Below are 25652 nucleotides of genomic sequence, written 5' to 3' on the forward strand. Positions count from 1 at the left end.
AGCCTATGGCCTTTCTCCAGTATCATGCATCCCTAGCCTATGGCCTTTCTCCAGTACCATGCGTCCCTAGCCTATGGCCTTTCTCCAGTATCATGTGTCCCTAACCAATGGCCTTTCTCCAGTACCCTGCATCCCTAACCTATGGCCTTTCTTCAGTACCATGCATCCCTAACCTATAGCATTTCTCCAGTACCATGCGTCCCTAACCTATGGCCTTTCTTCAGTACCTTGCATCCCTAACCTATGGCCTTTTTCCAGTACCATACTATGGTCTGTTAGATACTGGCCTGCATGCAAGAAGTGGGAGCTAGATGGTGAGCCAAGCCCTTTCTGTGTTTATAGCTGCTCTCACAACTGGACTCACTGCCTGAGCTTGGCCTTCTGGGACATGAGCAGTGATATTAGGGTCTCATAGGAGCTTGAACCCTACTATGAACTGCACAGGGAAGGGTCTAGGTGTGTATTTCTTGAATCCTCACAAAATCAATTCTCCTCTCCTCCCTCCTGAACTTTTCTCCCTTCCAGCTGTGGAAAACTGTCTTCCATGAAACTCCCTGATGTCAAAAAGGTAGGAACCGCTGTTCCATGGACTAAGCATAACATGGTAATGCTTACAGAAACTACAAATGTGTTCCACTTGGAAACCCCACTTTGGGTCCTTCCCGTGTATGTCTTTGAGTGTGTGCGTAAGAGAAGTCACCTACTCCGGAGTCTTGTGTGTGATTGCATATGCCCACATGTTCTTCAGAAGATGTTACTTATATGCCCTTTCACAGGAACAGGTGCTCTGCATGTGCATGTACTCTGTGCTCAGGTTCCTCTCAACGTTCCCCTGCCTGAGCTGAACCCTGGATTAAAGGTGCCAGAGCTTACAGAATCTCTTCCCTGGGGGCCAACAGGGGCCCCTCAAAGAGTCTCCTCAAGCTGCAAGTCCTGGCTGGCTACTGAGCCTGTCCTGCCTGGAAGACCTCACCTGTGCATGGAAATCCTGCACCTCCAAGCTCCTTTCCCGGGTCAGTCCTTATGAACACACTGTTCACACCTAACACTCATTCATGAGCTATCAGCTGGTGCCTCCCAGACAGGAAGACAGACCTACCAGGAAGTGAGAGGACAGGGAAGGGCACAACTCCAGAAATGCAAAATATGGTCCCCAAATACGGCCTGACCCTGCACTTGGCTCTCTATCAGGGAGGACATTTCCAGGTCCTGGCCTGGCCAGGTGGCCCGCGTCACGTGCATGTGCCTGGTAGCTCAGCTGCCAAGTGAATCTGGATGATTTTGGAGCCTTCCAGCTAGCAGCTCCCCAGCAGCGGACACCAATCTAGGTCAGCCCACTCTTTTACAGGCATGAGACAGACAGACTATTTAGACAGCTGTAAGTCCTCTCAGAGTAAAAGCTTATTAGCATAGATGAAAAAGCACTCTGGGAGAAAAAAAAAAAAAAAGCTCAACAGCATCCTAAAATAATATGCTGAGGTTAGACAGCTTAAGTGAGCTTTCAAAAGGACTTTGAACCATGGTATAAAAGTACTGGTGAAATCAACACCCATTCTCCTTGCAGCTGCTGGGGGACAGCTTCGTGTATCTGGCTTTACAAGTCAAGGCTGGAGCCTTGAGACGATGTACAAATAATGACAGGGTAGGCAGGGTCCTTACGATGGGGATCAGATCACATATGTCCCACTGATTCTGGATTAGTGTAAAACCTGTGGTGGCTTCAATAATGACTTGTGGTCATGTGTGCATTCAGACCCGAAATCCAACCAAGGCCATTGATTACATCACTGGCTGCCAAGTTTGGGCCCATAAATAAAGCTTCTTTTCTCCTGTGCTTGCATAGCGTCAGACTTGCAGAACGTAGAGTTGGGACCTGGCAGAGGAAACTGGGGCCAGAAAGTGCCTTTCACCTCCTCTTCCCCAGCCAGCAGGTCCCCACTGATGGCTAAGCAAAACTTGAAAAGAGACTTAAGTCCCATAGATATTCATGTCACCTAGGTCAGACAGCTGTCATCCCATCTTCCTCTCCCTTGAAAAATAACAAAAATCTACCCTGCATTGAGAACTTGCTAAGTACCCTGCAGCCGTCATAGTATCTTCTATTACTCCCATTTTTCCAGGTGAGGAAATGTGGTGGGTGGATTGTGCGACTTTTCCAGAGCCACAGAGCCGCATCTGAGCTTAGATCTACAGCTTCCTGTGTAAACACGTGGTGCCAAAGCAGTAGGCAGGCGGGAGCTTCCCAAGTAGGTGCCAGTGGGGTAAGTCATGGACATGTGTTTTGAAACTTCAGGGTTAGGGCAGGACTTTGGCTTAAAGTAGTGGATCGCTGCCGAACTCCATTTCCATAATGCATGGGACGGTCAGGCTGTTCTCTTTTAAATATTTATCCATCTGTTCACTTCATAATTAGCAAGAAAGTGATACAGGATGTGCCCTTTTAAAGAGGTTATTAAACCTCATGGTTATGGTCATTTCCATCCGTCCTTGGCTGCCCAAACCAGTCTCCAGAGACACGTGTGACTGCCCGAGGCACACCCCTCCCCACAGCTCTGTCTGCAGGGTTCTTTGGTTTCCGAGGGTCAGCTTGTGCCATAACGCACATGGGCTCAGAGGCCTCAGAGCCAGACTGCTGTCGGAAGCTGGCCAAGGCCCAGAAGGAGCAAAGCACTCTGAGATGGCCTCTTGCCCTGGGGACAGTGCCTTTTCCCAAGGGCCTGTGACTCTGTGTATACAGCCTCCTTTTATAGCCCTGCTGCAACCCGATCAGTTTCTAAACAAACGCCTGCGTGGCAGTGTCCATCTGCAGTCCTTCCTTTGAGCGCGACCCTTGTGGCATCACCAACGCAGACGCATGGCTGGGTAGCTCACCTGGGGCCCCTGCTCGGTCTTGACATCGAAGGGGTCTCCCACGGGCCGCTGCCTGGCGTACTCCACGCTGCGCCGCACGAACTCGGCATAGACTTGCTCCTCCACGAACACTCTGGAGGCCGCCGTGCAGCACTGTCCTTGGTTGAAGAACACTCCCCGATGGGCACACTCTACTGCCAAGTCCACTGGAGAGGCAGGGTGCGGGCGGGCGAGGCAAGAGGAAGCGATTAAGTTGTTAGAGCAGGCTTGGCGACAGCTGCGATTCTAATTGCCCACATAAGAAAACAGGCCCCAGGATGGGCTGCTTTTCAGAAATTAATTTTGTTCTCAGCATTTCCCAAGCAGAGAGTATGGGAAGAAGGACAGCAGATTCACCAAGTTCGGGGTTATTAAGTCTTCTGACTGCAGGACCACTCAGTACCTCTATTATGCTAATGAGCCCAGATTTGAGGACCAGTCTCCATTTCATTTGCCAGTGGGACCCTCTCCTCCCCTTTTTCTTCAGGACAAACTCGTGTTCTCTGGCAGGGGAGTACAAATTCTTGGCAAGTACTGATGTAGGCACGTGATGAGGATTTCTAAGGAAGTCCAACTTTTCTACCTTGAGTGGAAGAGGATCTTGGGAAGTAACCTAACACCACCCAGGTCTCAGAAGGGGACCAAGGCATTGTATCTGCCTGAAGGCTGACTGAATTAGGAGCTGATGTTGAACTGAAATCAGCTACTGAGACCCAGCTGGGGGGCTGTTCAGCCCAGTCTTTGGGAAGACACTGGGTGAGAGAGATGGCAGTGGCTGGCCTTTGCGCTGCTGGTGGGGCACCCAGTGCTCGGTGCCTGGCTGGCTTCTCAGCACCCTGGACACTGTTGCTTGCTCAAGAACACTAGTTGCCTTCGGCATGAAGCCACAGCGATGAGCACAGGCCTATCTAAGCTTACCAGGCAGTTCTGAGGGACTCTGCCCACAGCTTTGAGGAGGCCACTGCCCTGCGCAGGCTGTGTGTGTAAACTGTAGTGGCAGTGGGACATCATTGTCGCAAGGAACACAATCCTTCTGGAAGACAGCAGCTTCATTTCTTGCACCCCGATAGAGTCAGGGTGGTGGATGGAGTGGCAGGTGAAAGGTGGCATGCTACCCTTGATATTAAGGCAGGGTTTAATTGTGTGGACTGGCACTACCTGGAGGAGGGGGGAGGAGGGCAGGAGACAGTTCCACAATGTGTTTTCATGAGTTCTGTAATGCCAACCCCCAAACAGGGTGCACCTGTGCTTCAGTTGCAGATTTCCTCTTTGAGAGGACAAGAGGACGAGCTGAGTACAGGTGGGGTCCTTGATGCACAGCTGGAGGCTCTAGGGTGGCAGCCAGAGCCTCCAAATATGGGTCACCTCATGGCAATACCCAAAAGAGCCTCACATGGCCCCAGGAAGCATTAGCAATACCAATGACACTTCCACCAAGAAGCGGCACCAGGCAGGAAAAGGGCATCCTGTGTCCCACCCTTCCCTAGAGCTTGTCTCCTCTCCCTGTCTGTCCTCCTATTGAAAACCGGCTTCAGAGAAAGGAGCTAATATCAGTCATTTACATCTAAGTGAGAACTCTTGCCAGGGTCATTGTTTTTTCTGGGATATTTGAGATTCTAGTCTTATCTGCCCGTGGACTAGAAAGCTTTGTTCTCTGTGACCGGTATTGCTGGCACCATGGACAGGTGGGGGAGGCTGTACTTTAAGCCAAAGGTGCTTCAAGCTATTTGGGAAGTCACACCTTTTGATAGCTGACCTTGTCACAGGTGAACAAACTCCCGCCCAGCATGGTCCTTTCTGCCTGCTCTGGCCACAGCTGCCAAGAATAGCATATACAGTATATTGTGTCATGAAATTTTAGTAAGATATGAGCTGCTCCCAAGTTGCTACGCAGGTGTCTTTCCCAGGCAGGAGGTGGTACAGGGAGAGAGAGCACAGACCACCAGTTGCAGCTTCTTTCTTTCTTTCTTTCTTTCTTTCTTTCTTTCTTTCTTTCTTTTTTTAAGAGTCAACACCATTGTCAGACCAAGACAAAGAAAGAAGAAATAAATAACTGTTGTTCAATCCCCACTACCACTCTTCTCCAGAGAACTGGAGACAATCCAACGACTGGAAAAGTAGAACAACAAATGCCCAGGAATTGGGAGCGGCTGTCTGCTCCCTTCTCCTTGTCTTCTTGACCCACACCCAAGAGGGGACCCTGGAGGAGAAACTGGGCCTCCCTGCTCCTTATGGCCCCAGTCCAGCTGAGCAGAGGGAGAAACAGGCAGCCCTATTGTCAGGCTAGATAGACTCTGAGGAGTGACCCCACTAGGACAGGCAGGATTGAGGCAACCAGTCATATCTTTATTTCAGGCTGGCTGCAGCCTGGTAACGGTGAGAAGGCCATTGACCAGGAACAAAGGAAGAGAATCCACTTCATAGACTAACTGAGGTATAGGTGGGGTCTCTTGGCGAACGGGAAGCACCTGGGGGAGGTACAGGATGGTAGAAGCATCTGGTTGACTTACAGAGTGGCATTCTATAAACTTACAGGGTTTCCCGAAAGCCTGAGAGCCGAGCCTAGGAACCAACATGATAAACACAGGTATTTTAGTCTTTGGCTGAGCAAGTGGGGGGTTTCCTGCTTGAACAGAATGGTTGTCTATAGTTTTTCTCCTCAGGTTATGATGGGCCTAATTGCGAGGACCTAACACCCATCAGCTGCCACCTAAGCTGTGCCCCTCTCAGGGGCAGCTTCCTATCAGCCATGAGCCCCAGGCTCTATTCTCCCTCTGTGTGGCATGGTTGTGGAGAGGCAGGCAGGCTGACCCAAGATGGAAAAGAGCCCCACTGTGTGTCCGTGCACATGTGTCTCTCTCTCAAACGGATCTGAATTTGGTCCAGAAAGCATGCAGAGATCTACGGGGCCCCAGAGGCCAGGCCACACCCAGGCTGGGCAGAGACTCACGATCAGCATCGGCACACACGATGCAGGGGTTCTTGCCCCCCAGCTCCAGCGTCACCCTCTTCAGGTTGCTCCGAGATGCAGCTTCTTTAACCAGCTTTCCAACCTTCAGGAGAAGAAACAGGCCAGAAAACATAAACATGGCCAAACCTGGCCCAAATGCACACACCAGAAAACGTTCTGGCTGGGAGGAGGCACTGCGTGAGTGTGGACAGCCACCCTGCAGGGTGCCCCAGGCCTCCACACTACTAGGTTCACACAGGTCTTTGCAGCATGTGCTTGCAAATAAGACCATGATTCCTAAAGTCCACGGTCTGAACTGATCCGCTTCTAGGAGTGAGTGTGGCCTCCCGGGGCCCAAGGAGTTCCCCATGGACGCAGCTGGGCACAGTCCCAGTGAGCCCTACCCACTGCCCAGGGAAAAAGGCTCGAGGCACTAGGGGCAGGTCTCCCAGTCTTGCTAGCATCAGCTGAAATCCTGCAGCCCAATGGAAAACGGGGTTCTGCGTGGCTCTGGTGTAATTCAAAGGAAGCTTCCAGAGTCAGGGAAGCAGGAAGAGCAGAGACCCTCAGGATGGGAAGGACCCACCTCTGGCAACAGACTGCAAGACTGTGTAGGGTGCACCACCGGTAACAGAGCAAACGGCAGCACACAGCCTCCCAGATCGGGCACCTCAGGGGCTGTCTCCATCCACCACCAGAGAGCAGGGCTGGCTCCGTGTGCCCTTCTCACTTCTCCTGGGCAGTAAGTAAAGCCAGGCGCCTGTAACCCTAGCACTTTCAGAGGCTGAGGCAGTAGGATCACAAGTTCAAACCTAGCCTGGACAGAGCCTGTCTCAAAATTAAAAAAAATATCTGGGGCCATGCACACAAGGAAGCACCAGCTGGGCTGCGGCTCAGTGGTGGAGCTGAGCACCTTCCACCCTCAGCGCCGCCAAAAGGAAAACTAAATTCTGTGAGCTCGAGGATGGTGGCCTCCGTGAGGCCTGGAATGGATCCACAGTGGCGATGTGTGGCAGGCACCCGCTCCAGGCTCCTGACGTACAGGAAGAACTGCGTTCTTGCAGCTCAAGACGGCAGGGTGACCTAGGTATGGAGATTGCTGTGGCTGAGCAGTCCCCAGGGGTCACTGAGGCCACTTTCTTGATGTTGGTTGCTAAGTGAGGAGGGCGCCACTCAGCTGGACCCATGGCCACCTAAAAGGGGCTCAGGAAGTCTGCCGAGGAGCTTGAGAGGGGCAGAGAAAGCTTCACTACTGGATCAGACAACAGAGAAAGACTGAGAGCCACTCGGGGGTAGGAGTCCACGTCCTGTCCCCAAAGCCAGAGGTAGACTCACTACTCCAGTCAGCATACTGAGCACCACTGGCTGTTTTAATGCTGTACCCATGCCATGGTGGCTTTAAATGAGGGCCTGATCTGCGCATAACCCACACACACGACCATCCTGGCTGCTAAAGAGGCAGCATCCTCCGTCAGGGCTGCAGGAAGGGGCCATGGGCTCCTGGCTAGACCAAAGACAAGGGATATGGAGACATTTACTGCATGGGAAAGTTCTCTCCGTTATTTTAAGTACAGAACTTTCTCACTAAAAATAATTCCATAGGTAGAAGTACATAAAATTAAAGGGGGAGTCTGTGTCTTGTGACCCCAGTACTCAGGACATACCCCATAGGTGGCCATAGTCTTTTCTTGAAAATCCGTCCAGAAAACTCCTATGTCTCCCCATGCACACACACATGCACACATACAAACCACTTTCACTACTGGGATCGCATGGTAAATAATTTCCTGTAGTTCGCCTTCTTGGAGCTCACAATAGATCAAAGCCATATTTCATTGTCTACCTGACGACTGTTAAACATTTCACAGGTTAGATGTGACATATGTGAAATGTCCTCAATGTGCATGGCAGTATCTCTCCAAACACAGTAGTTTCTTTGAAATGCGATTTCTGAATCAAAGGCTTCTCCCTTTGAAAATTTAAAGCAATACTCCTAAGTCTTACCTCCCACCTGGGGAATAGTGAGATCCCAAATGCCTAACAACACTACTCAGTTTTTACCAAATTAAGAGATAAAAGGTGTCGCATTTTTATTTGAATTTACATTTGTCTGGTTTTGGTGATTACCATGCCTCTGGTTACCAGTCAGCTAAGTCTGTGTTATTTTTAATTAATTAATTAATTAATTAGAGATACAGGGTCTCACTACGTAGTTCACACTCATAGTGATCCTCCTGCCTCAGCCTCCCCAGCTCTGGGATTACAGCTGTGCACCACCACGCCCAGTTTCAGTGGCCTGTATGGCCTGCCCGGGGTTCTGGGGCTAGTATGGCATGCAGTACTGGGGTTCGAACCCGGGTCCTCGCACTTGCCAGGCTGGCGCTTAGACCGCCAGGCTATCTTCCCGGCCTCCATCAGCTAAGTGTATTGAGCACCTCAGGTGCTCACCATCCCACTATCTGCTTTTCACTCACTCGCAGGAGCGCTTCACCCGAGAAGGGCTGCACCCCGAGCCCTTGTTTTCCCCCCGCTTATCAGTTAACTCTTAGTCCTCAGGATGGTGTTTGCTGCATAGACGCTTTACATTGTTATCTCATCTCTCTGCCTTCCTCCAAGGTTTCTGTGTTCTATTATATATTTACTTAGTTTGGAAGCTAGATCAATGACTGTTAACCAAATGTATGTATTATGGTCATGCTTAGAAGAAAAACAAAACACAGTTTAGCTTTTCAAAGCAGGCATTTGGGGGTCTGGAATAGGAAGCCATTTGCCCCTCGTGGGCATCCGGGGACTTACCTCCGTGGACCCAGTGAAGGCGATCTTGTTGATCAGAGGGTGAGAAGAAATCGCTGCTCCCACTGTGGGCCCAAATCCTGGTACAATGTTCACCACGCCAGGAGGAAAGCCGACCTGGGGGGAGTGGAGACAGCATGACAGGCGGAGGAGACACAGCCTTGCCACTGAGAGGTGAACAGGCTGGGAGGTTGGGAGCACAGCAGCCCCCAGGGAGACCCCAGGACTCGGGCACCTCGGCTGCTGCACCCTGGAGCCAACCCAGGGTCCTGGCCCAGGGCACAGGCTTCCCTTTCCAGGAAGGGCTTCCCACCTTGTGGAGCTCTGAGCAAACATGCAGTAAGACCACAAGGTGGCAGCAGTCCTTGTGCAGCAAGGCACCTTTCAGCGCCCGTGTGTTGTGTGAGTGTGCATGTGTGAGCACACAGGGGTGTGTATGCATGCATGTATGTGCATGTGTGTGAAGCTTGTGTGTGCATGTATACATATGCATGCATGAGTAACATGAGCATGTGACTATACTACTGGCGTGTGCATACCTACAGGTGTGTGTGAAAGCCCGCGTACAAGTGTGTGCCTATGGAGAAGCACCTGGGTCACACCGCTGCAGCTCCCAGGCAGCTGAAAAGCACCCTCTGGAGCAATAGCATGCGTTTTTCCATCTGCCCCACTTATGTCCCCAATGGGACAAGAGAGTAGCCCCTCTGTGTCCTTTGCTTACACATCTTGGCTCACACCAAGGATGGACACACCTAGCTCCTTCACACTGACACCCAGATTTGCACACACAAGGCCGCCTCCCTCACCAGGGACACCACAGACCAAGTGCGCTATAAGGCCTCTCTCTGAGGTTCCCCACCTCTTACCTAGAATGCTATTTTATTTTATTTTTAAAAATTTTTTTCTCCATAATTTTATTGAGAAACAAATAGCAATGAGATAGTTTCAAATCAAATTGGTAGGACAGTTTCAATAATTAACACATTGCATACTCCCTTCCTAGTGGTTATTTGCTGTACAAGATGCAGACATGATATCCGATTAAAAAAAACATTAGAACAAATCCCTCTATTCATTAAGAGAATGTAACTATATATCTATCCTAACCATTTTGAATACACAAATACAAAATGGACATTCATCTGCATCCCCCTTTTTGTTTGGTTCCATCATTTGAATAGTATAGGTGTGTGAACTCAGCAAAATATTCCAAAAGAGTCCAGTAGTCCATAATAGTATTGGGTCTTCCACGTCACTGGCAGTGTCAGAAATTGTTGACCTGAGTCCCCTCTAGCTCAACATAACAGCATGGCTTTACTTCTTATACTCCGTTTTTATACTTTTCTGCTGGATGGTTAAGACCAAGGTAAAGCAAGACCTATGCAACAAGAGTTGTAGCTTTTGGATCTGATAAGATCAGTGAAATCCCCTCAGGATTTATCCTGAGATCCTGTACCTCAGATTGTAGAACCTTTGTCAGTGTCAGCCATGTATGAGAACTTGTACTGTAACGACATATAACTCAGTTGTATCCCAAATTTTCTTATCAAGGAGATTATGGGGCCAAAGAGGAAAGTGATCGATGATGTAGAGTGTGCCTAAGGAGAGTCACATGGAGAGAAAACATTCTCTCAGGCTTTCACAGAGAGCACATTGACCAAGCAATGGCCGTGACTCATCCACATGGCTGAGAATGCTATTTTGAAAAACCAACCTTTTAGTTTCCTAGGCACTAATCGCCAACAGTTGTGATGTCAGATCCCTCCCGCCTCATTGCCTCTGCGACCATATTCTCTATCACAGCTCAAAGAGAAGTGAAAACTGGTTGAATGTTGGTCGTCTGACCTTGATCTGGGTATTAACCCAGATGCAAAGTGAAATGAATGGTTCTTTTTCTCCTATCCTTTTCCTACTGATTCTTTTTTTCTAAATCTTTGCTATATACAAGCTGGTGATCAAATGATGAAAATATGTCACCAGGTGTGTCTGGGAGGAGGCGTCCCTCTGCGCCGCTGTTTCCCTGAGTTGTGGCTACCCGGGGTGTGGGTGGGAATTGCCCACAGGTACCGATCAGAGGCTGGCATTCCCGTGGCTACTGGAGAAAACAGGAGCTTTTCATTCCTCACCAGTGCACAGCCCGAGAACCTTCTGGACATTTGGCTCTGCTTTGGGTCACCCCCCTGCAGACCCTCTAGACAAAACATTGAGTCCTAAACTATAGGTTTGAGCGCATAATAAGAGTGATGCATTCTCATTAGGACCCCTGGGAGGAATGGCGTTCCTTCCAGCTCAGTGACCACAAGCAGAAGGAAGACAGCACAGCCGCCAAGCAAAACACAGGCGGCATTCCCTCCCACTCGGCAGGAGCCTGCCGCCGCCGTCGCGTCTTGCGATGCTGACCCGGTTCCCAGAGGGGGAATGTTATCAAGAGCACATATTCCCTTTTGGACGTCTCACCTCTTTGATCAGTGAGCCGAGATACAGCGCAGTCAGGGGAGTCTGCTCTGCCGGCTTCAGAACCACGGTGTTCCCACAGCACAGGGCAGGTGCCAGCTTCCACACCAGCATCAGTAGGGGGAAGTTCCACTGGGGCAGACCACAGGAAGAGCCGTGAGGGCCTGGACACCCTACCCCACCTCACCTCCCCATGCAGGGTGCCCAGTGATGCCTCCCAGGAGGGCATACGCTCTCACCAAGATTTGGGAGCACAGGGAGAACAGGAGTGGACAATGACCAGACAGCACCCCCACCCGTGCTCGCTAAATTGCATGCTGGGAAGTGCTGATAGGCAGCCTCTGCAAAGCAGGTGTGCTGCGTGTGTACTGCTACAACCCCTCCAAACTGTGCACTGCCCCCTGGTCTCTATGATGCAGTTTTTCAGCCCTCACTTCTTGATGTCACTTGTCTCCCCTGTTCCCTGCCCAGTGCCACAGCAACGGGTAGCCTGAGTCTTCCCAGATGGGCAGGACCGTGGCATTCCCAGCTCCCATGAGCATTCACAGTTCAGGGACTAAAGTCCACAGCTCTTCTTGGCAGCCAAGGCTGCTGAAGCTGGCCCTAGTTGCATGCTCATCCCACCCAAGCTCTGGCCCCAGCAGCATCCATGCTGTTCCTTCCCAAGTGGGCCAGCCAACCCCACACCTTTGAATTCCTACTGCCTGGGAAACCCTTCTTTCTGACAAACAAATCCTTCCCATTCTCCAGGGCCCAGCTGAGAGAATGGCTCTCTGTGGATCTTGTCCACACCTGATCCCCCCATCTGGAATCCACCACATCTGCTGGTGCCTCACTAGAGCCAGTGACTTAGAGCAGCAATGGGAAACAAACCACCTGAGGAGTCCGCAAGCACAGGGCCCCACGCTGCCAAACACTTCCTCAATCAACAATGGTGCTGTGGGCCAAGCACGCCAGAAACTGGTTCCAAAGGACACAAGGCAGTGGGGTGCTATCTGCGGAGGATCTATCTATCAGGAAAAGCTGCTGTACTTACTGGAGTGATGGCCCCGCACACCCCGACGGGCTCATGCCTGGTGAAGCACACAACATTGTCATCTGAAAGAGAGGTGACAGGCCAGGGATGGACACACCCATTTAATCAGGGTGAAGAATTTGAAAGATAGAAAGACAAGAAGGAAACCCAGAAACCCACATGGATGCCAGCTCCTTGTCTTGTTTACGACACAAAGAAGTAACTTCAAGTTCATAGTGAATTAAAATGGGTGAAGTTTGTAGCTCAGTGCAAGAACATCTGCAATCATTCTTGCACAGGATGTGTGGGGCTCTGGGCTTGATCCTCCCTATAGCCCCTCAAAATGAGTAAGTTGCTTAGAAGGTTCCCAGTGCCACTGGGGGAGGCCAGAGCAGTAAGGATGAATTCGAGGTGAAGGGCCAGCAGAGGGAGGTGACAGCCCCCAAAGAGACCCCAAAGGAGGAAGAGTCTGTCCTGTCTGGGCTCACCTGTGGGGATGGTCCTGCCCTGGATTTTGTCTGCCCACCCTGCAAAGTATCTGCAGGTCTTAATGCAGCCCTCCAAGTCGACGAAAAAGGCATGGAGGAAGGGCTTCCCAGTATCCATAGTCTCCAGGGTCTGCAACGACAGGATGGCACCCACTGCAGGTGTGGCTTCCTTTTCTTGTTGACAGTGAGGCTGTTAGAGGGCATGGGGGATACCTAGTCCTAAGATGTTGGTGTCTAGGCCTCAGTCCTAGGTGTCACATCAGAAAGTACAGCAGTAGGCTGAAACCCAACTCTGCCAGACTGGCAAGGATCTCTTATTGTCAAACACCCGCAGCTGGGGGCTGTGCTGCAGCATGGGCTATGTCTGCCTGGAAAACTCATTTGAAGCCTTGGTGGGAAGGGATCCATGGGGACACTGGGGTCTTCTGTCCAGAGCACGGGGGCCTCAGCTGTGGGACCCAGACACCTGGGCTTGTGCATTCCAAGGAGCTGGAGAGAAAGTAGCTTCTTTTTACAAGAGAAAAGGATTGCACTGGTTCTCCTCTCTCTGCTCAGTTGCTCAAGGTGGCTGTGGAAAGGGTGACTGCCCAGAAAGGTCATGCCACCAACACAAAGATGTGATGCTTTCCTAGCACGCTGTGCAGCCGGATGTGGAGCAGGGAGCGGAGCCTGCTGCCGGCTCTCGAGGGAGGTGGTTCTCCAGGCGAGCAGCGGGCGCTCAATGGCAGGAATTCTTTTCTATTTCCAGCCTGGGAGAAAGAGAACTCCTTTGTCCCTCAGACAAGCAGCTCCAGTGGAGAGCGGCACTGAAACTGCCAGTCATCAGGCTCTGCAGGAAATGGCCACCCCGCCGCATCGCCCAGGGCTGGATTCCTGCTGAAGCATCAATGGAGCAGGATGGTGATGAAACAAGGGAGGAAGGGCCTCGTCCTACACAGGGCTCTGACCCAGATGCGTGCACAAAATCTGCTCCAGAGCTGCACATCTCAATTCCCACTTCAAGGTGCAAGTATCAAGCTAACAGACCCCAGTGATTCAGCCATGGCCACCAAGATAGCCAGGACTGAGGTCAGAGTATCTCACATTCGGTGACCACTCTCTGGGGGCTGCCCCATGCCATGCTCATCTTGGAAGGCTAGAGATGCTTTGGCCTGCTCTGTCTGATCTCTGCTATTGGCCTGGGCCAAGACCCCTCTTCCTAGGAGACAACCACTTCTGACAAACACTAGCTCAGCAGCCTGGGTATGTTCCTGGATCCCCGGCCCCACCCACCTCCTCGGTTTCCAAATCTGTAAAATGAGAATAATAATGGGACTTCCCTCCTAGGATAGGTGTGAGTTAAGAGATTCAAGTAACATGAGCCCCAACCGCAGCGTGGCCCTGGGTGCTACGCAGGTGGCCACACCAGAGCCGATAAAGATGGATAAAGATTCTATTCTTCCTTTCAGGCACAGACGGGGACTTAGCAGTCTACCTGGGGGCTCAAGGACGGAGGGCTGTGAGATGCCAGAGATGCCAGGACCAGCCCAGGTCTTGGGCTCATACTCCATGCACAGCAGTTGTCATGCAGGGAACAAGTCAGTTCAAGGTGACATCCAACAAACTGTGCTTTAGCATCTATTGATGGACATTTCAGGCTGGACTTTCGTTTTCCCAGGAGAAGCCTTCAACCGCAAATGATACCGAAAGGTCTCCAGGACTTGGCTCTGCTGACCAGTCTCTGCCACGGACCCCGGAGCTTACTGCTGGATCTTTTTTGGGACAGGACAGGGAAGAGGACTTAGATGGAGCAGTGCAGTGGCGGGGGGGTGGGCATGGGGGGTAGGGAGGATGCAGGGGGTGAAGCCAATTATCTGTTGTCAGTTCTGATTGGCTGAATGTGGACAAGTTGCCTCCCCTCTCTGAGCCTCCATTTCCTCATTTCTGAGATGGGAAAATCAGTACCACAGGTCAGGTAGCCCTGTGCCAGCAGGCAGTCAGCAAGCAGTAGCTGATTTTTTTTTTTTATCATCAGCTTGGCCTAGGTTGCTTATTGGAATAACAACATAATTTTTCAAGACTGTTTTTATCGATTCTATCCAAGCAAAACCTAGGTTGCAATACTTTTAGACAGAAAATTCTTTTTTTGAAAAAAGAATTCACAGGCGAATGCGTACACAGGATTGAACCTGGGAAATCAAGCTCTGGCTACTCAACGGAACAGTCACCTCTTAAGCTTAGACTGATTGTCCTGGTTCAACCAGCAGTAAAGCAGAGCCACTCCTAAGATTATTTCCTTTAAGATTTAAGAGAAAAATGGACCTTCTGAAAAATGAAGCTATGGCAACGCTAAGGTGCTCAGGGAAGAGGAGAAAGTGCCAGGCGTGCTGCCCCTGTGTGGTCAACATGCCTGACGCAGAGCCAGGGAGCCCAGAAATGACACTCAGGTTGAAAAAGAGAATCTGCATGGCACTCCCAAAACACGCCCCCAGTGAGCCAGAGCCTGGGCCCAGGGGCTCCGTGAGGGAGTAAACATCAGGGGCTTCCGGATCCTACCACGTGTAGCACATGCAAACAGAACGAACACCCCGCTCCACCCGACCACCAAGATGGCAAGAGTTTGGTAGAAAAAAGCACTCTGCTACTTGCAGGGCAGGAAACCAGAGCGAGGTGGAACATGAGGGGCAGCTTCTTAGGACGTGGTCAGAGGTTAAAGCCGTATTTGCCAGTCATTCTCGTGTCCCTTTCACGTTGTGGCAAAGAGCAATTTTCTGGATGGCGTCCAGGTTTTCTGCAACGCCCCCCCCCCCCACCCCGGCTGCTATCAAAACACAGTCGCGCTGAGACAATGGAGCGGGCTGAAGGGGAAGGTGGCCTTGCAGAAGCTGCACCCAGGATGATACTGACACTTGAGGACAGGGTGGGGAGGGGTGCCCAGGGCACATCCTCTGAGCCAGCTATTAGGCCACACGGACATTGCAGACTGATGAGCTCATGCTGGGAAAAACAGAAATGTTTTTGAAAAAGCCAGTTTGGCAGCTTGAGAGTTGAGACTGGATTGCGGGTGCGGGAAGTGGCCGGTGGCCCTGTGTGGAGAGCAGGGCTCCCCTGGGAAGGAAACACCTTCGTTGGGATCGGGTGAATGTGCCCACCTGCTGCTAGGAAGAGGGGGAGAGAAGAAGAGGGGGAGATCAGAAGGAAGGAAAGAGCAGAGGGAAGGGCAAAGGGATGGACTTTGCTCTCTGCATAAGATGCTTCCTCAGGGACATACATCCAGGACTTCTTCTACCCCCAAGAAAGACATTCTGGGGCAAAAGCAGTGTTGGGGTTCTGGCTGACACTGGCCTTTAAAGGGGTGGTCATTCCATTTCTGGTTCCTAATGCTAGAGAAGCCAATTTTCCAAGTCAAAGGCCAAAAAGGAGATTTCCTCTCCTGCAAAGTTGGTCTCAGGGTTTGAAACAAGTTTTAAAAACAGGAGTCCTAGCTGTTCAAGCCCTGAATGTGTTGGTTGCAAATGATCTCAGGCCCCAGTATCCCCAAGATGTCCTCTGGTCACCTACCTCAGGACCCAAAGAACGGTTGAAGATGGTGTCAAATAACGTATTTACTCCTGACTTACTCCTTACTACTTCCCAGCTCCGTACCACGGGAGCAGTCTAGTGTCGGGGCGGAACACCATTGACATGCCCATTTCATAGCTAAGGAATTAAGAGACCTACAAATTACTGGCCAGGTAACCACGTAGTGGGGTTGGGGCCCGGGCTTCAGGGAGCACCACTGCGAGGACCACTCATACTGACGACCACTCTCATTGAGTCCTTGTTTGCTACTAGATGCCGGGGCTCAAGGTTCGAAATGGATTGTTCTCACACATTCTGACGTCATTCGCAGTGACCGTTTACATAAGAAATGAACCTGAGAACTGTAGCTAATGCCCAGTGTCATACGTTCTATGTTTTACCCTCCACATATGTACTCATGATAAAATTTGACTTACAAATCAGGAACAGTCAGAGATTAATAACAGCAATAATAACAAAATAGAACAATAACAACATAATAAAATTTGGGAATTGCTTATTTCTGGAATTTTACATTTAATAACTATGGATAACTAAAGCTATGGAAAGGGGGATGATCGTATTTAGGATGAGGTTAAGTTTAAGTTGAAAAGAGAGTTAATGGGGAAAAAAGAGACAAAGTATCCAAAAGCCAGAAGGGAGCAGGACAGGCCCAGCCCACATGGGACTGCTGGTGACTGTCCCAAATCTGGCAACTACTGCTGCAGTGGTTCCTCCGGCAGCTTTTCAGTCAAGAAGCTGAATGGCAGGGGACAAAAGTCTGACTTCAAAACAACGATGAAGTCTGGCAACACAGCCCCTTACATACCTCAAAGAACCAACAGGCCCACGGCCACCCAAGGCCAGCACCCTCCAGCTTGTCCCCCAGACCACATGAGGACAGACCTGGGGAGAGTCTTTCCTGCCATGCCTGTGCCCAGGAGCCTGTACTCACGGCCAGGATGGCGCGGTCCCTCTCCAGGAGGTCGGCCAGCTGGTGCAGCAGCCGGCCACGGCTCAGGGCATCCAGCCGGCGCCACGGGGAGCCTCTCTGGAAGGCAGCTTGAGCGGCCTCCACAGCCTTGTCCACATCGGGCTGAGACAGAGAGAGAGAGAGAGAGAGAGAGAGAGAGAGAGAGAGAGAGAGAGAGAGAGAGAGACTTTTGAATGCAACTAAATTGGGGATGTTTTGCTTCTGAGGACAGCAGCATTGCACCTCTGTCTCATGGCAGAGCGGAGGAAAGCTCAGGTGGCAGATTAGCTGCAGGCAGCAGTGAGTTTCCAAGTCACCTAAGTAGCTGGGAGCTTTTCGAGTGATTTTTTTGCTTTATGTCTAAGTCATTTTCAAGATTCCCATAATGGCCAAGTGTCACCCTGATAAGAGCACACATCTCCAAATGTAAAGTCACTAACCTTGCAGTGGCCCAAGGAACAAGAAGGTTCCCCAGGTGCTGGCTCACCTGTCTGAGCCCGCAAACTAGGTGGGAAATGTCTGTCTTAGGGTTCCCATTCCAGCTAAGAATGGCGGTCCGGGAGTGAGAGTAGGGGATTCGGGCCTCTGGAGACTGAAGGAGGGAGCATGTTGGACAAGTGTGCAGGCTGGGCCGGGCAGCGGTGGCCAGGGGCCTCTGCGCTGCCTTCCATCTCCATACCCTAAGGGGGTGCAATTCTTGCACTGCTTTATCGACTCGGATAGAATGATTACAACAGAAATGTTACTCTTTTTTAGTACTAGGATGAAACAAGAACTTTGCCGAGCTACATTCCCGCTCCAAGCTTTCTTCTTAAAGCAAGTCTGTTCCAAGGGGCATCATTTATCCCTACTGTCACAAAAAGAAGCGTCCAGGAGTTGTTTGCTGCTGGGCCATGGCTCATCCTGAAGGCTGCCTCTTGCCCTGCCTAGGGTGTGGTGGCAGGCCGTGGATGCTGGAGACAGGCAAGGGATGCCACCAAAACTCTGTCTCTGAACTTGGTGGGTGAGGGGCATGGAAGCTTGGGCCAGGATGATGCAGGAGCACTGGATTTCCTGTCTGGGCTCTTCAGGGGAGGCCAGGACTTCTCTTACTCCTGGGGACAAGGTGGCTTCTACCTCCAGGTGCTTAGAGCTGTTACCCAAACAAGTGAAAAACCAGAGCCCAGAGCAAGATCTTGGCTTTATCTCTGACATTATAGGGGGACCCCAGAGACATTCAGTGGGAATCCCTCCCACTCAGCATTATGCCCTCCCTGCCCAGACCTCACAGCTTCCTGTGTGTGCCTCTCCGCCTCCTTGGTCAACACAGCTCAGCATGGGGAGCCATGCCCCACTTTTCAACATCATCGATGTAGAGATGAGGCGTATCCACCCAGCACCTGTAGCCCAGGTAGCCCCAGCTACTCAGGAGGCTGGAGGATTGCTTGAGCCCCAAAGCCCAGGCCAGCCTTAGAAACATAAAGAGACCCCTGTCTCAGGAAAATAAATCTGTGCAGCACTCAAACAGTGAGGAATTATTCACATGTCTTTCTATAGAAGAACTTAACCTTTAACCTTTTCTACAATGGCCCTTCCATTCAAAATATACATTATGGCTTTGAAATGTACCAGGGTACAGAATAGGTATCCCCTTAGCTTCTCTAAATGACATAGGAGCTGCACAATATGGCTGTACAGGATAGTTTTCCCTAATCACGTGTCTAATAGAAAAGAAATCTTCTAGGCACAGGATGTTACCGCTGCCCCACTTCTCACTTGGGAAGCATGTCTTTTTTCCTTCAAGTATTTCTTTTAAAGTGTCTCTTGCCAGAAAAGCTGCATTTGGTGAAACACACCAGCCGGAAATGCTTTCTGGAAAGATTCTTTAATGCCTCCAGGTTCAAATAATTGATAAAAACCTTTCCTTTCGCTATGTGACGCAGACAGCTGAGGTCATCCTCCACGATGGGGAAACATCCATCAAAGGCAGGGACTCGTTGTAGGAGACCATCTGTAATTGATCCCACACTGGGCCCTGCGTCTGAGCTGCACATGGCAATGACCGACCGGAGCAGTTACCCAGGCCCTCCCAGAGGGTGGGCCGCTCCAACTCCTAGCTAAGGTGCAGTGTTTCCTTATCGTCATTTATCTATAATTGAATTACTCAGATGGGGGGACGGGGGCGGGGCAGGGGTAGGGGAGGACTCACCTTATCTCCTTCTTCTACTTCGCATATTTTCTCCAGAGTTGAAGGGTTATATGTGGCGAACTTTTTTCCACTCTTGGATTCATGCCAGTCATTGTTGATAAATATCTAACCGGGCAAGGAAGTGTAACAAATTAGGTTTAAATCAAAATCATATCATTTCAACATGCTAAGGACCTTAGGTAACGTCTTGTCCTCCGGCTTCCCCACCGCTCCCTGATCTCCCAGGATGTGGTGCAGATGAGACCAGAGGGAGACAGTACGCTCAGAGCTGCCTGACAAGCGACATGCAGGGAGCAGGTCAGAATGGGTACCCAAGGGGTCATAATAAACCCAAAGGCATTTAAAACTTTTTCCTAAATAGGACACCTATTATTATTATTATCAGCAGCATATGGATCATCATTGTATCATTTCATGCTTAATCAAAGCCAGTGTTGGAATACAAAGCTAAATATCTGACTTAGAAAAGATATATATATATATATATATATATATATATATATATATATATTTTTTTTTTTTTTTTTTTTTGGTACTGGGGATTGAATTCAGGACCTTTCACTTGCCAGGCAGGCTTTTATGCCACTGAGCTATCTCCCCAGCCTTTCAAATTATATTGAGTGATAAAACAAATCACCATTAAGAACCCAAGAAATAAGCCACAATGATTGCTTCCCCGGGAGCCTCTATTAACTAGCACTGCCACTTTGAATAAGAACATCTAAAAACAACAGACATCTTGAACAGACCTAAACCAACTCACAGAGTGAAATGTAAGTACTGTTATTTTTTAGTTTGTGCTGTTTTAATTGCCTGCAAAGGGTTTCATTAAAAGAGACAGATCTGGGGAAAGAAAGAGGAACAGAAGCGACAAATAATACAGGAAGCATACTCTGGTGGCGCAGAAGTCCTGGCTGCTCAGCAAGGACAGAAAGCTGCAGCTGCACCTTTGGGGGCCTCGTGTCTCAGCCCCTGGCACTGAGGAAGAGCCCCATGGAAGGAGAGACAGAAAGCGTAACACCCAGGAAAACACCATCATCACTTCTGAGGACAGAAGTACGGCTTCCAATTCCATTTCTGTATCTAGATACATATCATGCACACAGCTTTAATTCTTCTCTTTGAACTGTGTGACTCCAGGGCCAAGTTCAATGACTGAAATTGCTTCCTCCAGAACATTCCTGGACGAGGACAGACAGACCGCTCAGGGGACCCGTCTGCTTGAGTCTGCAGCTTGGTTACGAGTTTTCCGTTGGACCCTCTTGTGACAACTCTGCAGCACACTGGGAGAGAAGCTGAGGCTGCCCCCCGTGGATCCAGGCACAGGGCACAGGCTCTGGCTGGGCAGGTGACTCTAGTGGGACAGGCCTGCCCGGCTTCTGGAAGCTCAGCGCCTTCCATGTGAGGCCAGGCCCCCAGGGAAGTATACTAGGAAAAGGCCAGGCTACAATTACAGGTTTATTCTTCCAGCTGAAACCAAATCCAGGAGTTCACTTTTGCCACGCAGCAAGTATTTACTCAGTAACAGCGAGAAATTAATAAGTGGAGAAGAGAAGTTCAGCTCGCGTGGAGAAGAAAGGCAGGCAGGAAGAGAGGCCCATTTGTAGGAAGATGAAATTTCGTGGGTCAGATAATAGAGACTGTCAGGGAAAATTGCTGATTCTAAGTCCTTCCTGGTATCAATTCCAAAGGGGAGAGAAAATGAGAAGGTGGTAAAACGGAATCTAGGGGGGATGGGGGCAGACTGCGGCGATCAGATGTCTGCTATACTTCATCGCCAAGCAGGCACCTCAGAAAGAAGAGAAAAGAAAGAAAAAGAAAAAGGACAGAAATAACTCGGTTCTTCAGGACACTGATCCATAGTCCTTGCTAGCCAGTAACTTAAAAAAGTCTAAACTTCTTTACTTTAATGATATTTTTCTAGCACAATGTTTCTAATTTAGCAAAGATATATATATATATATATATATATATATATATATATATATATATATATATATATATATATATATATATATATATATATTACACTAGTGAGTTCTCTTGTAAGTGTTGGTTTTCTCGCCACTAAAACAAAACAAAAACAACTAAGGACAGGGTTCAGGAACATGGCATATGAATGGTGTTGGCTCTACTGTTTTGAACCCCGAAATGGAATAAAGGGCCTAGAAAAGAATTATTCCTTTTGAATTATGAATAAGCATGAAAAGAACTTTATAGAACCTCAAAATGCAGGTACAAAATGCAGCTACATGAGCTGCAGGCACAATCCACGCTTTACCCGAGGGTCAGGATGGAGCGGAAGGTGCTCTGGACAGACAAGATGATAGCTGTAGTCACCACGGGAAGCCTGCTGACACCGTTCCCAGCATCCACCGTGTCAGATTGGGGCCCTCAGCTAAACTCAAAGGGAGTGTATTTTCAGGAGATTTGGGGGAATTTTATTTTTCATAAAAGAGATGATAAAAACTAGTGTTTTAGCAAACCAAAAAACCTTCTGAGAGAGGATCTCTGCTACTGGGAAAAACTATGAAGAGGACTCTTAAAATGGAAGGGGCCAGTGTCCTCTAAGGTCTGTTTGGGGACCCCTGAGGGACTGTCCTCTAGCAGGGTCACCTCACCCCACCCTATGGTCAATGTTAAGCCATGAGAACAAATGGGATGACTTTGACAAAGTCACTATTCTGGAAGCTGATCACTTGGGGCAATCTCACGGCCAAGGCCCAGGCTCAACCTGATCCTCCATGATGTAGAAGCACCATGAGTCACTTCTGAGACGTAGTATTGCCCACTCACACGCCCCACCTGGCAGCCGCCGGGCCCTGGGCATCCACTCTGGGCTTCTCCACGTCCTCTCTCTTCTTTTTGAGCAGCCAGGCTTTCTGACCATGCAGAGCTCGTGTCAGCCCAAGGACTGCTCAGCCACACAGGTGCTATACAGGAAGGGGACTGCTGGGGTTGCTGAGGCACAGAGTGGTGTTGTCCCCTTGGGTGTCAGGCAGATGGAACCATCGTCTGGAGCCCGCTAGGAGCCCAGCCCCCAGCTCCTCACTTGGTATACCTTTCCTCAGCTTCGGTCACACACCTGTCCCATTCAAGGGGCAAAGATGGGCACAAGAGCCCCGCCATTAACTAGCTGCTCTGTAATCGTCTATGCTCCACTTCCATGAGAGCTGTATTTACAAGTTAGGGGACCTAAGGAATTGCTAAACTGCCAAGAGGAGGGTAGATTTTCCATCTTTTGGCAGTTGGCTCTGATAGGACTCAAGAAGATAGAAAATAAAGGGTAGCCATGTCCTTACTTTCTGACTTCTATGCAATTTTATAAAGTTCTAAAAACAAAACAAAGCACCTCACCACCAAAAACAACAGCCACTATCACAGCGTCAGCATCTGGGGGAAAATGAAGGCCGTATTCTCACTGTTCCCAGAATTTGTGTTGGAATTTTCCCATCGGAAGCTGATACTATTAAGGAAACTACATTAAAAACAATTTCCAGCCTTTACCCGTGAAATGTCTCTCTTGATTACAGAGCCCTCTGAAAACAGTTAATTTAAATGTCACATAATTTAAGTGTCGGCACAGCCAACTTCGGGGATTAAATGCCAAAAAACCAAATTCTGAAGCCCACACACACTGGTCTGCCACTTTCTCTGCTTGATTAAAATTATTTAAGAGAGATAATTGCCTCTTATGGAAGTTCGATCCATGAGAGAACTTTCTAAACCTGAGTCAACTGCGCTTGGAAGCTATGGATAAAATGCAACTTGGAGGAGCCCAATTTGGGTGAGGTGAGGCCAGCGCTGCTGTGGGCCTGCCTCCTGGAGCTGGCGGCCCCATCTCCAGCTGCCCAGAGTTGTGTCTTCCCCCAGGATGCCTGCTCCTTGGGCCCTGCTCCCAGGCGTCCCCTTCTGCCCCAGGCAGGTGGTCTCCCCAGGGCCAGTCTTCCAGCTTTCCAGGAAACAGGATAGGCAGCCCAGGGGCCGGGCCTTGCCCAGAGGCTCTGGCTCCGCCACCCGCGGCTTCCCCAACTCCAGATCTGGAGTTTGTGGGGAAGTAGTTCTTGGTCTGTAAACATCGGCCGGTTTCCACGGTGAGCTCCTTCCTACCTCCCCTCCCCAGCTGTGCTGGTAAATGGGGTACAGCTAATCACAGAGGGTGTCGGATGCTTTTCTCTTGCCCCTAGGGACCGGCTTCCCAACTGCAGCTCCCCAAGTGGCCTGCGATCTGAATCTCATTCGCGGTGCTCTCGGACACCCCCATCCTCCCAACACCGGACTGCTTCTGGAAACCACCCTCAGGGTCTGCGCAGCGAACACACACCCAGCCCGGTGCCACGAGTCACCCACCGCAGAGCGCATCCCACTGTCCTCCCGGCGGACCTGGCAGAGACACGTCGGGCCGCGCGGGGCTGCACCGCCGGCCCCGCTTGGCTTTGAGGTTCGGAGCACCGAGCCCCGCAGCTTGCGAACCTGCCCCGGGTGTAGGTTCCCACCAGGGACGCCCCTCGAAGGACAAGAACTGGGGCGGCCGGACCCAGAGAACTCGCAGCTCGCTACCTGCCGACCCGCGCCCCCGCCGTCGGGTGGGAGGGGCGCCCCTCACCTTGGTGAACTTGACCTCCAGGTTGCGGACCGGGCGCGGCAGGGCGGGCTCCTCGGAAGGCTGCCCGTTCTCCAAGGCCCCGTTGGTGGTGGCCATGGCTGCTCCCGGCCGAGGCCCGAGTCTGCGGGCGGGCGCGCAGTTGGGCTCGGGAGGTGCGCGGCTCCTGGCTCGCGGGGTGACAGCTCCGCTCTGCTTTATGCAGCGCCCCACGCCTCCCGCCCGAGGGGGCGGCTAATTGGCTGCAGGACGGGAGGAAGAGAGGGCGGCGCGAGGGGGAGGGGACCGGCCCGCAGCACCCCACCCCACCCCACCCCACCCCACCCCGCCCGCCGCCCCTGTGGGCCCGGCCACCCCCGCCCGGCCCTGCGGTTCGGCCCGCGGCTCACTGGGACCCGGTGCGGCCTCGCGGCCGCGGTGCTTGCCCTCGGACCGGCTCTGCTAGGTCCCGGAAGTCCAGGCGCTGCCCCCCGCCGGCGCAGGCACTGAGCACCGGGTCCACCGCGCTCCCAGGCACCTGCCGCTTGGCCCTCTGCGACTCCTGCGGAGCCGACTTGGCCCGCGCCCTGCCGTGCTCCGGGCTGCGCTCGCAATGGGGCCCTGCGCCGCCTGGGCCACTGCTGCCCACGTGCCCGGTCTCGGTCTGCACTAGCCGGACGGGTGCCCAGGCCAGGACCGCCGAGGGAAGGGGACAGCTTGAGCCCGGTGGGCAGGAGACCCAAACTAAAGCGCAGCCTCTTGGCCTCTGAGCGTCACAGCGCACATAGCCCTTCAGCTTGGCGACCTGGGATGTAGTTATTTTACTTTTTAAATGCATAAATAACAACGAGATTTAAAATTAAAGCAAGCAAACACATGCGATCTTTGTTGCTAAGTATTTCCAGAGTTGAACCTCTTGTCCTGTGTGTGTGTTGCCCTGAGCTCTCAGGGACGCTGCGTCCACAGCCTCTAATTTTGCCAGTTTGGAACTGCTCCACGAATTTGCTCCGGGCCCCAGATGATACCCAGAAATGGTTTCTCCTGGGTACTGTCCCTTGGGCAGCTGAAACAGTGACCTCCCTGCAGAGGCAGGGCTTTGCTTCTCAGGTGGGCTCAGCCCTTTCGGTCTATCTGTCTGCAATGCAATCTCAATGAGGTTCTCTGATGGCTTCTTCTGTGGTAGGGGCCCCAGTGTTTACTTTGTTCCCTGCCTCACTGCAGTAGCACTCGTGTCCTGGACATCAGAGAAGTTTTGAAGCTTTGGGGAGACCCTCACCTGGTCACCTGGCCTGTGCTGGTGGGCTGGGAAGGGGACAGTGGGACGTTGGGTGGGGGCTGACCAACTGTGAATCTGGGGTCTCCTCAGTTCCACCGTGAAGCCATCTCCTCCTCAATGCTTGTGTGTATTTCTGGGCTCCCATGTAGTTCTGAAAACATCTGGGCTGGTGACTTACACCAGGCCCCCGGACTGGACGCTGAAGTCCAGCACTGGAGTTCCTGCAGGGTCCATGATGGCCCTCCCTGCAGAGGCCAGGGACCCAAGGCTGGGGGCCCATCAGGTGGGAGCCACTTGAGAAGTTTGGAAACAGCTATTGTTCAAGAGTTTATCTGGGATCCTGGACAGGTTGAATTTGTGTCACTTGGTCAAGTTTTTTTAAAAAGGTGAAAATTTATAGAGGAGATTGTGTTGGCTACATAATTGCTGGATTGGTGGTAGGGAAGCCTATGGGATGGGGACTTAAAGCTCTTCAGGATAAAAACCTGTTTGCTGGATAAGACA

The 25652-nt window shown here is 51.1% G+C and overlaps 1 protein-coding gene across 1 annotated transcript in view; it reads right to left on the reverse strand.

The window, feature by feature from the left end:
* Aldh1a3 (aldehyde dehydrogenase 1 family member A3) overlaps positions 1–24187 on the reverse strand; it is a 36876-nt gene extending 12689 nt beyond the window's left edge. Inside the window, exons 1-9 of the mRNA XM_004623249.3 lie at positions 23897–24187; positions 19291–19395; positions 17085–17225; positions 12590–12719; positions 12123–12184; positions 11090–11218; positions 8636–8749; positions 5840–5942; positions 2872–3056 (exon numbers count right to left, since the gene is read on the reverse strand). Of these exons, the coding sequence (XP_004623306.1) occupies positions 2872–3056; positions 5840–5942; positions 8636–8749; positions 11090–11218; positions 12123–12184; positions 12590–12719; positions 17085–17225; positions 19291–19395; positions 23897–23992 (1065 nt within the window). The 5' untranslated portion in view covers positions 23993–24187. The remainder of the gene's footprint in view (positions 1–2871; positions 3057–5839; positions 5943–8635; positions 8750–11089; positions 11219–12122; positions 12185–12589; positions 12720–17084; positions 17226–19290; positions 19396–23896) is intronic.
* Positions 24188–25652: the final 1465 nt, after the last annotated feature.

Source organism: Octodon degus, unplaced genomic scaffold, assembly GCF_000260255.1.
Source record: "Octodon degus isolate 3935 unplaced genomic scaffold, OctDeg1.0 scaffold00002, whole genome shotgun sequence".
NCBI lineage: Eukaryota > Metazoa > Chordata > Mammalia > Rodentia > Octodontidae > Octodon > Octodon degus.